The sequence below is a fragment of the Seriola dumerili genome, unplaced genomic scaffold, assembly GCF_002260705.1.
Source record: "Seriola dumerili isolate Sdu_G_001 unplaced genomic scaffold, Sdu_1.0 BDQW01001087.1, whole genome shotgun sequence".
Taxonomy (NCBI): domain Eukaryota; kingdom Metazoa; phylum Chordata; class Actinopteri; order Carangiformes; family Carangidae; genus Seriola; species Seriola dumerili.
In genome coordinates, this window is record NW_019175342.1 from 664,313 (window position 1) to 676,679 (window position 12,367).

General features: G+C 43.5%; 1 protein-coding gene across 1 annotated transcript in view; it reads left to right on the forward strand.

Moving 5' to 3' along the window:
* The first annotated feature begins 276 nt into the window (after window positions 1-276).
* rhbdl3 (rhomboid like 3) overlaps window positions 277-12,367 on the forward strand; it is a 61,519-nt gene continuing 49,428 nt past the window's right edge. Inside the window, exons 1-2 of the mRNA XM_022766896.1 lie at window positions 277-967; window positions 1,616-1,639. Of these exons, the coding sequence (XP_022622617.1) occupies window positions 827-967; window positions 1,616-1,639 (165 nt within the window). The 5' untranslated portion in view covers window positions 277-826. The remainder of the gene's footprint in view (window positions 968-1,615; window positions 1,640-12,367) is intronic.

Consider the following 12,367-nt stretch of genomic DNA (forward strand, 5'->3'; position numbering starts at 1 on the left):
CACCCTTTGAGGCTCCCTGCCGGCACGCGGCGGAGCAGGCAGACGGCTGTCCCCGCGCTACGCCGCCGACCGGCAGAAAACAGCGTGCCAGGTATCATGACGCACCAGAAAATTGGGCACTTGCAGGGACTTTTTTTTTTTAGTCTGCCATGTGACTGTGTCCACGCTGTTTAAGTCGAGTTTGTCCGTCCCCGCCTGGATGGGGAAGCCATATGAGTCTTGTGTGTCACCCAACCCGGTTTGTCATCTCTGTCCTGCGTTTCATGTTGTCAGTATTTGATGATGTCATTATTTCTTTCAGATGGATTTGTGCTCTGCTGCTGCTGCTGCTGCTGCTGCGTCGCATCTCTCAAAGTGAAAATACTCGCGCTGCAAATGTGCGTCCCCTGCTTCACAAACTTGGACCGTTGCCTGTGTCCAGGCTCCTCTCCAGCCCTGTGAACCTCTGTCACTGCTGACTGACGACGTGGTGGACGATGGTGTGACACCGCGAAAGGACCTTGTACCCCAGAACTAATTCTAAACTATCACCACATCAACTTTTCCTCTGCAGACGAAGACTTGTTTGTCCGGTCTATGTGGAAGTGCGCTGGGGATAACTGGAATCAACAAACCTGTTAAATAGCGACATTTAACAATTCACTTGCACTAATTTGTCTGTTCAAAATCCAAGAAAGATCCGACTTGGAGAGAAGCGTAAACGAGCATGATGCTCGGCTTTTTCACCTTTAGTCGTTGCTGACGCATATTGGGGAGTGAGATGGGACTGTAAACTACAGTATGTGGAGTCATTCCTGAGGACAGAGTCGCTGCTCTCCGCGGGTGCATGGAGAAGAGCAGCCCGAGGATGACGGGCGGAACCCGGGAGGCGCCGGTGAACTCCTCTCCGGCGGTAGCGGCCAACGCGGAGGGCGAGGAGATCGAGGTTTTGGAAAGTACCGACGTCCTTCCCGTGGCTCCAGAGGACGTAAGTCTACACACACTACAGAGCGACCTGAGGTGCACATATGACCACTAACAGGACCTTTTATTTTTACACTGAAGTAAAGTGACTCAGTGTAACCTATGTGATCTTATGGGGCGGGATGTCATATGAACATGAGCCTAAAATTCATTTTAGAAGGTTATTTATCTAAATTTCATGGCGTAACTCACAACTGGAGTTTTACATTGACACCAAAGGGTTGCAGGACAATGACAGCAGCTACACAGTACGTCCGCTCTAGGAATATTAGCCAAATGTTTTTCTTTTTTCAAAGGGAGACAACACAAACACCTGCACACACACAGGGCAGTCTCCGTCCATTAGCTGTCTCAGACTTTCAGATACCACTATAAGAGTACCCTCACACATAATGATACACACTTTGGTACCTTATTATCTTTTGCTGCGGCTCATTGACCACAATGATCAGATAGAAACTGCATGTAATTGCAAGACTGCAATTAAGGCAAATACACACAGAGAGGAAAATCCTTCTGGCCAAGATTCATCATTTCCAAACAGGTGCTCCTCTCTGCTTTGGCACCTGTTTCTGAATTTTTTTTCATCCTTTCCGCCTCTTCCTGTCACTCACTCCCTTACTTGCTGTTTTTTTCTCTTTCCTTGTCTTAGCAATGGAAGTCTCTGTTTGACAAGGTATGTACTGAAAGCTGAAACAGCTTGAATCTCTTTCTATTTGCATGTTTCACTCATAGTGGAGCAGTGTTGTCTGTCTTCAAAGGTGCTCATCTGTGTGTGACCTGTGGGTGACCTCTGACTTCATCTCTGTTATCAGCTCAAAGCAACACAAATGTGTTGAACAGATGAAACACTTCAGCGTCCTGCTTAAAGGTCATGAAATGTGATGGGGAAGATTTTGGAAGAAGGCAGATGCGATATTGCACCATAAGCATCAGCCGGAACAGCAGAGTGGGATAAAGATTTTTTTTAGACGTGAAAATATCAATATATAGTGCTGTGGTGCTTTTGGTGGTATGCTGATAAATTTCATTTAATAGCTTGATTTTGACAAATTTTTTGCCATGTATTTATGACCTTGACACTGTTTAAGCTGTAACACTAGCTTTATCACTAATGGAAGTGACTTAAACCTGCACTAGGAAATTTACCAAGTCTTTTGCGTGTCAGAAGAATGTTAGCTTCAGAACCCAGAAATGATTTATCATGATGTTGGTTGGCTTCACAGAGCTCGTTCATGTTTGTCAGACCTGCTGATCTATGCTGCTTAAAGCATCCCAAGAGAAAGAATACATCTATTTTTCAAGTGCTCACTCAGGGCTGTTTGTAGTTGGTATATCACAGATTAATTTTGATTTGTTCCTTTCTCTGGGAAAATATACCTGGCACCAAAATTTCATTTGGCAACATGAGGTAAATCTGCTGGGTCTTAGCTGGTAGAAATGGCACAGGCTTCTATCCTTCAGCCCCAGTTTGTGATTTAGGCTCATTAGACGAATGTATTTTTAGATCAAAATCTTGCGTAGTGCAGCTTTAAATCCTTTGGCTGCTGTGTAACGCTCACGCCAGAACATGTACCCGGGATGCGCCTCTGTCAAACCAAACTCCTGTAGAGGCGAGAGGATCAGAGGAGCGGGATCACACTGGAGGCTGTGGGTGTGTCGTCCACTGACATTGACCCCAATAATGCTATTAGGGTGATACATAATCCTGGATGCATTGATCTGTCAGACCGATCTTGTAAGAAGCACACACACACACACACGCACGCGATACAGATACAGCCATGAAACCCCAGGAGGAGAATAACACAGACCGGCTGATCATGCAAGTAGCAGGTTGGGCTGACAGACGGCAAACGGGCCCCCTACTAACACACACACACACACACACACACACACACACACACACACACACACTTACACACGCACAGCTACCACTCTGTAGGGCTGCTACAGCACCTGCCCACCCTGGGGCCCCCTATTTTCTCCCGGGAGGGAATTGTGTGTGTGTTTTTGTGTTTTTGTGTGTGTGTGTGTGTGTGTGTGTGTGTGTGTGTGTGTGTGTGTGTTTATGTGCAGGGGTTAGCGGGGTTGAATCAGAGGCTCGTGTCAGGCTCACTCTTTCAGAGGGAGACTGAGGTCCCATGGGATTATGGGAAAGGATAGCTGGGGTGTGGTGCGTGTGTGTGTGCGTGTGTGTGTGTGTGTGTGTATTAGTAATGTAGCATATTCTGGCGACAGGCATTAAGTGGGCCTCTCAATCCGCTGTCTTTATGCGTGCGGCGCAGCTTTGAGTTTCCTTGAGTGGACTTCGGTCTGAAAAAAACGTGGATTTGTCCAAACGGTGAGGTCACTGCCCAGTCTGGCGGCAGCAAATGTCCTTTCACTCTTTTATTCTCCTTCCGTCCTTCATCCTCACAATGAGTTGCTCCATTTGTCAAGGGGCTGACCTCGGAGACCCCCAGCTTCTGTGAAGCGACTAAGGAAGAGAAATGATGGGCCACTCAAGACCAGGAAAAGAAGGATTTTTAGGCAGGCTGGCAACCTGTGTCACTGCATGAGGGAGATAAATGCTACTTGAAAACAAAGAGCGTGGCCAGACTTTTTATTTACCTAATGCAAAAATACACATTACAAAGTGCATCTATGCATGTGAATCCAGTGAGGGCAGACATAAAATAACACTTCTGCAACTAATGTCGAGGATGATGCTGTATTGACTGAATGGTTTGTTTTCATGTAGCAATTTCATCAGGAGCATTTTACAAATTTGCCTCTTCTTCACCCATTCACACACGCAGTCACACACTGATGGCTGGCCTGACCATCAGGAGCAATTGGATTTTAGTGTCTTGCTCAAGGACACATTAACGTGTAGACAGGAGGAGGCAGGAATTGAACTGCCAACCCTGACCTCATCCAAGACATTTTCATTGTGGCGCTTTAAGAGAGCTGAGATGGTTTGAGTCCAGGTGGCTGGCCAATGTCACAAATTCCACAAACCGATACAGGCTTTTGCATGCTTCTCATTAAGTTATTGTTAGATTTTCAAACAGCATCTTGATCCCCTCCCCCCAGTCGTACAAATGGAGGCATCATCTCCATTTGTAAAATTAAAACCCTGGTCTCACCCCTTTCCATTATAGCATGCTGAACAGACCATAGATGCTCTTGTCATTGGATGTGGTCAGATTACACTTTGTATGAACTAGTTTCAATTTGACCCTCTAGCGAGTGGCTATAACTTATTAATTTAAACAAATTGTTCCAGTGAGTGTAATACACTGGCAAAACAAGATGTCCACAGATGAGGACAATAAAGCATCTCTTATGTTAATCAATTGTGGCATCCCCGTCTTGTCAAATCCAGAGCACCTTCTATTCTGTCCATCCCATCAGGGATGTTTACACAGCAGAGAGAATACAGGATCATCTTCTCTCATTCATCTTTCTTTCTTTTCTTTTTTTGACTATGGCTTTCCTCCAGCTTCTTTAAAGCAATTTGGGCTGTGTACAAAACCTTCCCCATCATATCATTTCTACAGGCTCCCATGTGAACTTGGTGTGTACAGCTATCAGTTTCTGGGTTTCAGACCATCAGAATCAAAGTGCTGCGTCGCTCTGTTCGTCTTCCCCTTCACTCCTCTCTCCTGTCCCCGGAGAGGATTTTGTTGCTGTATAAGTGCTTTCTTCCTCAGCGTGCAGGAAGTAAGAGAGCAAACCTCAGAATGCTTTGATTCATGTTCCCCATCGCCTGAAACAAACATGTGGAGTGAACACAGACAGAGGCGACGTCAAATGAAGCAGAGAAGACGCAGTTAGGAAGATAGCAGCCTCACTGGCCTCTCTCTCCCTCATAATCAAAGTGTCCCAGCCTCTATTTGTCCTTTAGACACGCACATACACATACACACCAATCTGAAAAGATTATTGTAGCCTGATTACACACAATGTGTGTATGATCCCAAAGATGAACCAGACTCTGTTTTGATGTCTCCATGCTGTGCTGACTGATATGCACATTTTTTGGGGGGGATTTCTGGGGATTTGAGGATGGACCACACTTTATGTCCTGGATTTATCTGATAAAGCGTATTAAGCATGTTTACATCACACCCCGAAATGAACCAAACACATTTGTTTTGTACTCGCCGGCAAGGCACATCAGATGGATTTCTTCATACGACTGTGGCTGGAGGAGCTTCGTCATTTTGCTTCTCATTCTCACAGGTAAAAAGTGAAATCTCTGTGCCTTGGTCCAGAGAGTGATTATGTACAAGGTGGATTATGAAGGGCTACACCTACAGCACATACACATAAAGCCGTTAGCCAAGACAAATGGGAATGTCCCAGTGCTTGTAAAGCCTGACAATGGAAGTCCCCACATGCGCAGAATGGAAATCTGGCTCAACCCAAAGTAGATGAAGCACTTGTAGAGACAGGATGTATACAAACCATAGACTGGGGTGCAAACATTTTCCTGTCCTATAGAAATATGTATTTTCTTGTACTCTTCACTGCAGCCGTGCAACATGAATATTTGTGTCAAGGAAGCTGCTGGGCTGACCTCAGGCACATTTGCACAGAGCCAAGGATATGAATGTTTGTGTAAGTCTATTGTTGTGATAGAGGACTAAGAGAAAGCTGTCAGTAACAGTAACATTTCTTTGATTCTGAACTACGTGTGTGTAATCCATACGTGTGTCCACAGTTGCCTTTGTGTTGACAGCCTGCTCCCAGTGGCATGTTGAAATGCCCCACGCACGCACCCACAGGAGCTTAGTGATTAAACACTTTCACATGGCTGCATACTTTCCATGAAAGTTTGTCCCCCTTAATTTCTTGCTGAATGTGAGCTGTGAGCCCCAAACTCCTCAGTGGAACTGCAAAAATGAAATTAATTTTTTTTTTTAGGAATGTTACCTAAAGTAATGACAGTAAAGTCTGGTGTTGAAATAGCCCAGCTAACGTCATTAATTAAAACAAGCAGAAATTCAATGGTGGGGAAGCCACCTGTTCCCGGTGGGACTCATGTTTCCCAGAGCTCCTGTCGTGCATTTCAATGAGCTTGTTAGTTAGACATTCAGTGGCCATGGCTGAGAGAAAAGGAAGGTCATTATTTAAAGTCATTTTGTCTGGCAGTACCGTCTCGCCTCACCATCGCGTGCACAACACAGCTGGCATCGCCTCAGTGTCGCTCTTTTTTTCTTTTTTTTTTGAAGTGCACTTCAAGTGAATGGTTCACCACCCAGGTAACTGGTACTTAATGGATAAGCCAACTGGGAACTCTCAGCTGCGTTTACTGGTGCATGCAGGGATAGCATGTCTCGCCACACCCTGCCAGTTTTACCTACATTAAAAGCAAAAGAAGGCTCAGACAATGAGATTATAACAGCGGCCACTGCAATTACTGACGGCAACAGGAGTAGAGACGATGTGCAGCTGTCAAATCTGCCTCTTTGAGGATGCCTTTTTTTAAAAGGGTTTCAGGCGCACCAGTTCAAACACTCAGGTGAGTAAAAGATTGAAAGGAATTTCAAGAAATCTGAGAAGAGGTCAACTAGTAGAAAATTATGTTTTACTTACGGTACAGAACTAATGATGATCTTGTGACCAAAATATTTAATGTTCAAGCTTTTTCTTTGTGACACATTTTGGTCATTTTAGTAAGATACTTTTTTTCTATTAGTTTCGCTCTTCTTTGGTTTATTTAATTTATAATGTGCCATTCTTTGGTCTTTTTCTCTTTCATCCATATTATCTTTGCTATACTGATGTGCTTATCAGCTTAATTGCCATTGACACATACACAGATGGTGGGGTCACAGTCTGCTGACCCGTTCATCTAACAGCGGTGATTGACAGCAGCTGAGTCATGTAGATAACCCAACGACAAACAGTTGGTGGTGATATTGAACTGTGTTGTCTGATTCGTGAAAGTAGCTATGGGCAACAAAACTGCACCCAACCCATTCTGCTAAAAAGCATGCATGCTGCGTGCTTGATAAATAACAGACTGAGCCTCAAACATTTTCATTGAAAGATTTAATCAGAGCTCATCTTTCCCTGCTCCTCTGCCTCTCCCCTACTCAGCTCTAAATAGATTTCCTTAATGAAAGGCATGGTTCCAGTTGGCGGAGTGTGAAAACAGTGTCTGCTTTTATGCAGAGGTAAAAATAGCTGCTGTGCCTGTCGATCTGTAAATGGGAGAAAGAGGATGTGCCAGTTTATCCGTAATTGGCTACAGTGTGCAAACTCATGGCAGCGGTGGCAGAAATCGAAGTTGCCTCAGTGATATAACTACCTTCATATGCTTTGTGCCTTCATGTGTGTGTGTGTGTGTGTGTGTGTGTATACATACAGTGTGTTTGTACCCACCTGGCCTAGAAATGTAAATCTATTATTAGAGGTCAAGGGAGGGCAGTTCAAGCGACAGCACACAACACCTGCTGAATAAGCGTGTGTGATGGAGGGTGGGTACACCAGCTGCCTTGTAGGACCAGTGTCAGTGTGACTTTTGATGGGGCTTCTACACAAATCAGACCAGATTCGTCTGCTCTCTGTCCTCTCTTTCATCTCCTGGTCAATTATTACCTTTATCTCACTCTTTCTCTCTTTCTCTCATCTTTTTGTTCTGAAGTCTGATTCCCCATCAGAGATAAGTGGATGACACTGCAGATATGAAGAGGCTTCAGTCTCAGTCTGCTCATCGATGGTCTGCTCTCATCTCTTTTCATTAGCTCTGTTTACAGTTCACAGCCTTCGCCACACAATAGCTCATCAGCTTTATAATAACGTCACAAAAACTGGAGGGCTCCGGTGGGAAAACATCAAATTAGAGTTTGATCAAGAAGCTTAGTGTGTGTTTTTTGCATTGCCGTTATATGCCTGTGTCATAGATGGCCGTAACCCACTTTTTGTTTGGAAGAGTATCATGTTTCAGTCATTGCAGTTTACCAAAGTGATTGATGCCTTATTGTTTTGGTTCGTGTTAACCAGTTCAAGAGGCCATGAGCAGTGTTTCTTGAACTATGTCCACACTAAGCTGGCTAAACCTGCGGACGCTGTTTATGTGAGGAAAAAAACAAAAACTCTGTCGACACTGAAATGCAGAAACCGTAGTAAAATGGGTGAATGTCCCTTCTTTGTGCTCATTTAGCAGATTTGTAACCGTTAAGAAATCAAACAGACTTAGTAGCTTTTCTGCCACACAGCCAGAGACAGTGCTTTAACGGGAAAAATATCGCTTCACTTTCGCAGAAACCGTGCCTATTCTCTGGTCTCCACATGTCTAGCCAATCACTGCATAAAGTGGAAGTGATTGTTGGATTGCTGGTTTCTGTGCTGCCAATTCCAACGTTGGAAAGGTGTAGGGGAGGGACAGGTTTCAGACACTGTTGGACCATTTGACAAGCACTTCTGCTGAAGATTTAGTATATACATAGTCTTAAGTTACAGGTCAAGTGCCAGATTGCATCATTATGTGGTTTGTTTTGGGTCTACACATGGTAGCAAGACTACTTTTGTTCAGTGTAAGATGAAGAACATCTTCTTTACCTTCAACTTACCAGTCAAGCAGCGCTGTGAAACAGCTTCCAGCTTCCTATGTCAGTCTGTCACTCTGATGCTCCAGAGATCAAAGACATAGCGCAGGTGCATTCATTCCTTAAGGCTGAAACTGTAATACTTTCCCACAGGTTATAGTTACAGAGCTGTTGACAGGGCGATTTTGTACACCAACAGCGCAACAACACGTGTGTGCGTGTATAAGCGTGTGACAGACTTGTAGGCCCGTTGCTGCTCTGTTGTCTAGTGACAGCTCAGAGGTTTTAGGGACCTGTGGAACACGAAAATGGAAAATGTCTGTGTTTTATCACAGAGCTTATAGACACCATGGGAATGTTCGGAGTAAGAGAGGAAGTGTGCGTGTACACACACACACACACCTACACACACACACACACACACACACACACACACACACACACAAATATTTTGGAACACATTCCTTTACCATAGACCATACAGGTCAACAGCGAATCCTGACAGGTGCTCTGTTGACACAGGTACAATAACCTTGTGTTTGCTGAGTTCACCTGTTTGTGTGTTTCTATGTGTGTGTGTGTGTTTGTGTGTGTGAGAGAGAGCGAGAGCGAGCAAGCTTGTGTTAACTGATTTCTGCCTCTTCAGTCAAGCGCTACCCATTAGGGAACGTTCCACAGCGAGCGTACAACTCAGACAACTCTTTCATTCCCCTCTGTTCTCCCTTTAGAAGAACAGTTTAGTCTTTATTGAGACAGATGGCATGTAGACGACCACCACAAACGAAAGCTGACAACTACCAGCGCAGATGTTTATGCCTGTGTCGTGTGCTAGATTTATAACGCCAAGCTACACTTTCTGGGTTTGAACTCTAAATTGTGTGCCGGCTTTCAGATCACTTTGTCTTACTAAGTGCTCAGCTATCCATGAAGCACTGTTCTAACCAAGTGCCTTACCAGCATCTCCTTGTTTATTCTTCCTTCTCCCTTTCTCCCTGGAGAATTTGCACTGAAGTCATTGTAGACTGCGGTGTAGACAAGATAATGCAAGACATGCAAATTTCAAAGGTAATGGAGTTTTTTGCTGCTCTGTATACGCCCACGCTAAACCTGTAGGTAGAATGTTTAGTTTGCAGTTTCTGCTTTCTCTGGATTCACTTATCAGATTTCCTAAAAACATCCTTTGTGTAGAAGTGTATTTTGTCATGAAAAACTCTACACTCTTCTAAAGACATCGGGTACAACCCTGTGCATATTCTCTCATTTGTCTTTCCACAGTATTGCCTTCTTTGGTTTGTGTTTACCAGAAGCCTTCTGGTTTTCTTTCTTTGCAACCCACAAAGACTGTCTTTTTACTAGACAGCCTCAATTACAGAAATAAAAACAATTGGCCACTTGGCACAAAGCGGGTGAGGAGCCAGTTAGCTTTGGGACTAAGATAATCGCAGTGACATTCCCCATAGCAGTCATTCTCTCTGTGCAGCCCTGTATCCGACTCATCTGTCTGACAAGCAGGGAAAGATTGCTCAAATAAATTAAGCACACAAGTGGCTTCCCTCAGACTCTGTGGTTGTCCCAGTTTCAAGATCAGAGTGCCTAAAGAAAGGCAGTGAGAACAATGTTGTTTAAATTCACACAATAGTCAAGTTACTGTGAATAATCAGCTGAAAGTGAGAGCTCATTCACGGTGTGAAGTAACATGATTTTTTTTTTTTCTGGTAGTCCAGGTTACACAAAGTACATGCGTTTATTTTGGTTCTGGTCATGTTGTTCTCACTAAGGTAAACATCCTCAGTGTCATTTTCCAAAGGGCCTGTTGAGTTTGATGAACTTTGGCCTGTTAAATAAAAGTACACCCGGGTGTTTTGCTGTTGTCATGGCAACCTGGCCCAGCAGGCCTCTGCAGATGCCCAAGGTGAGCAACAGTGCTTAGCTTTCACCCAGATCTCTGTTCCCGTCCTGACCCCACCACCACCACCACCACCCCCCCGTGTCGTCTTACAGGGCATCGCTGCCAAAGGCTGCCAGCAGGGCCGAAGTGCTGAAGTGGCGAACTCTGACACATCACACAACATAAAAAAAAACAGACCAATAGAGAATATAGGAGTTTCTGATCCTTTACTACATGGTGTGATGTTTTCTGAGTTCTAACATCCCCTGGCTTTGCAGCAGTGTAGCCGCTGACTGCTGGTGTGTTTTCATGAAGATGTTAATTAGATACGCTGCAGAGCACATACTGCTCATTTGCAACATGCAGTTATTCAGTTTATAAAACTTGGCCAGATGTCTTGTATATGATTCATTGATGAAGGCTCATACCAAAATAGAGAAATAAAATTAGGTCACAGATGGAGTTGGTCCCACTGATAATAAAATGTAGTCATGTTTACTGTGAAGTATGAGGGTCTGAAAATTTTGTGATCCCTTTTTCTAAAGTATAGTCACATTCATTACATCAAGACAAGTTTTTTTTATTATTATCAAAAGAGAATATCCTATGTTATTGCAGTGGGGACTGCAATAACAAAACAAAGTTGTCTGTAAATAAGATTGAAAATTAAAAATGAATAAGATTGAAGCGGTAAATCAGTGCGCAGTATGTTGTCTTAGGCTCTGGGGCTTTAGCCCAAATATCTTGTGACACCTGCTCATTTCATGGTTCATCTGATGGAAATTCATGTAAGTTAGATGGTTGGGTCTTGAAAGCCAAATACTGAGGGGCTGAAATCTCACCTTTGAAGTAGGGTTGCACTGATCCAACTTTTTCTCCCATTTCTGACCCTGATTCCTCAACTCTGAATATCTGCAAATACCAAGTACTGATGCAATAGCAGTGTTGTGTTATTCCCAGTTTTTAAATCTGTTCACTGCATGAGGCTTATTTTAATCACTGAGACCAGGGACCAGTTATCCGCCATGAATATATAAATAAAACTGTTCGTGAAAATGACATTGTCAAAGAAACAGAGTTTTCTTGTTAACAAAAATTGATACATTCCGTGTTACTCACCAAAACACATAGTTTCTATTTCTGAGGGCTGATAAATATCTTAAATGCATTTAATTTCTTTTTTTTTTCTCTTTGGTGTTTTTGGCTTTATTTGACAGTCCCAGTGTAGAGGGCAGGGCATGCAGCTGGCTGGGAATTGAGTTGTGGACATTGCGATTATGTGGTATGTGCTGTAACCATTAGGCTATGGGGGCGCCTCAAATGCGTCTCCTTTCTCATAACACATTTGCAAAAGCAAGTTCTTGAACATTTTGAAACCTGCATTGTTTATGTCCATGTTTCCCAGTCTTCTTCTTCCTTTCTTTGTTGGTACGTTGCTGTGTTTGTTGGCTTATCAGTTGGTGGAATAGTGTGAAACCACTGGCAGGAAAGCGTGCCAGAAAGTTTATTATGGTTAACTGTCCTGAATCTACCACTACTAGAATATATGAGATCATACATACCTATTTCTAGCTATTGTTGTAAAGTCTCTTAAAATGAAGAGGTTGGTTTTACAGGCAATTTGTCTGTGCTCTACTTAATTTGAAAATTAGTCAGGAAATATAAATTTAGTTCTGTTCTTCTTTCTTCACAGAAAAAACAACAACAGAGCTACTGAGACATCACCAGTGTTAATGTCACTGCACTTTGAGCACATAACTCTACCCAGCCCCTTGGAGATCAGACATTATCATTTTGTGCTGTTGGGCAGTAAACACTTTATTTATTGCATCAATTTCACAGCTTCTCAAGAACAGTGGCTGTTGAATTCCCACTTGCTATACTTTTAGCTGTGGCTGAACAGTAACCATTAGGATGCCATGTAGGATGGGTCAGGTGTTAAGAACTGTAGATAACACTGGAAGTTAAGCTA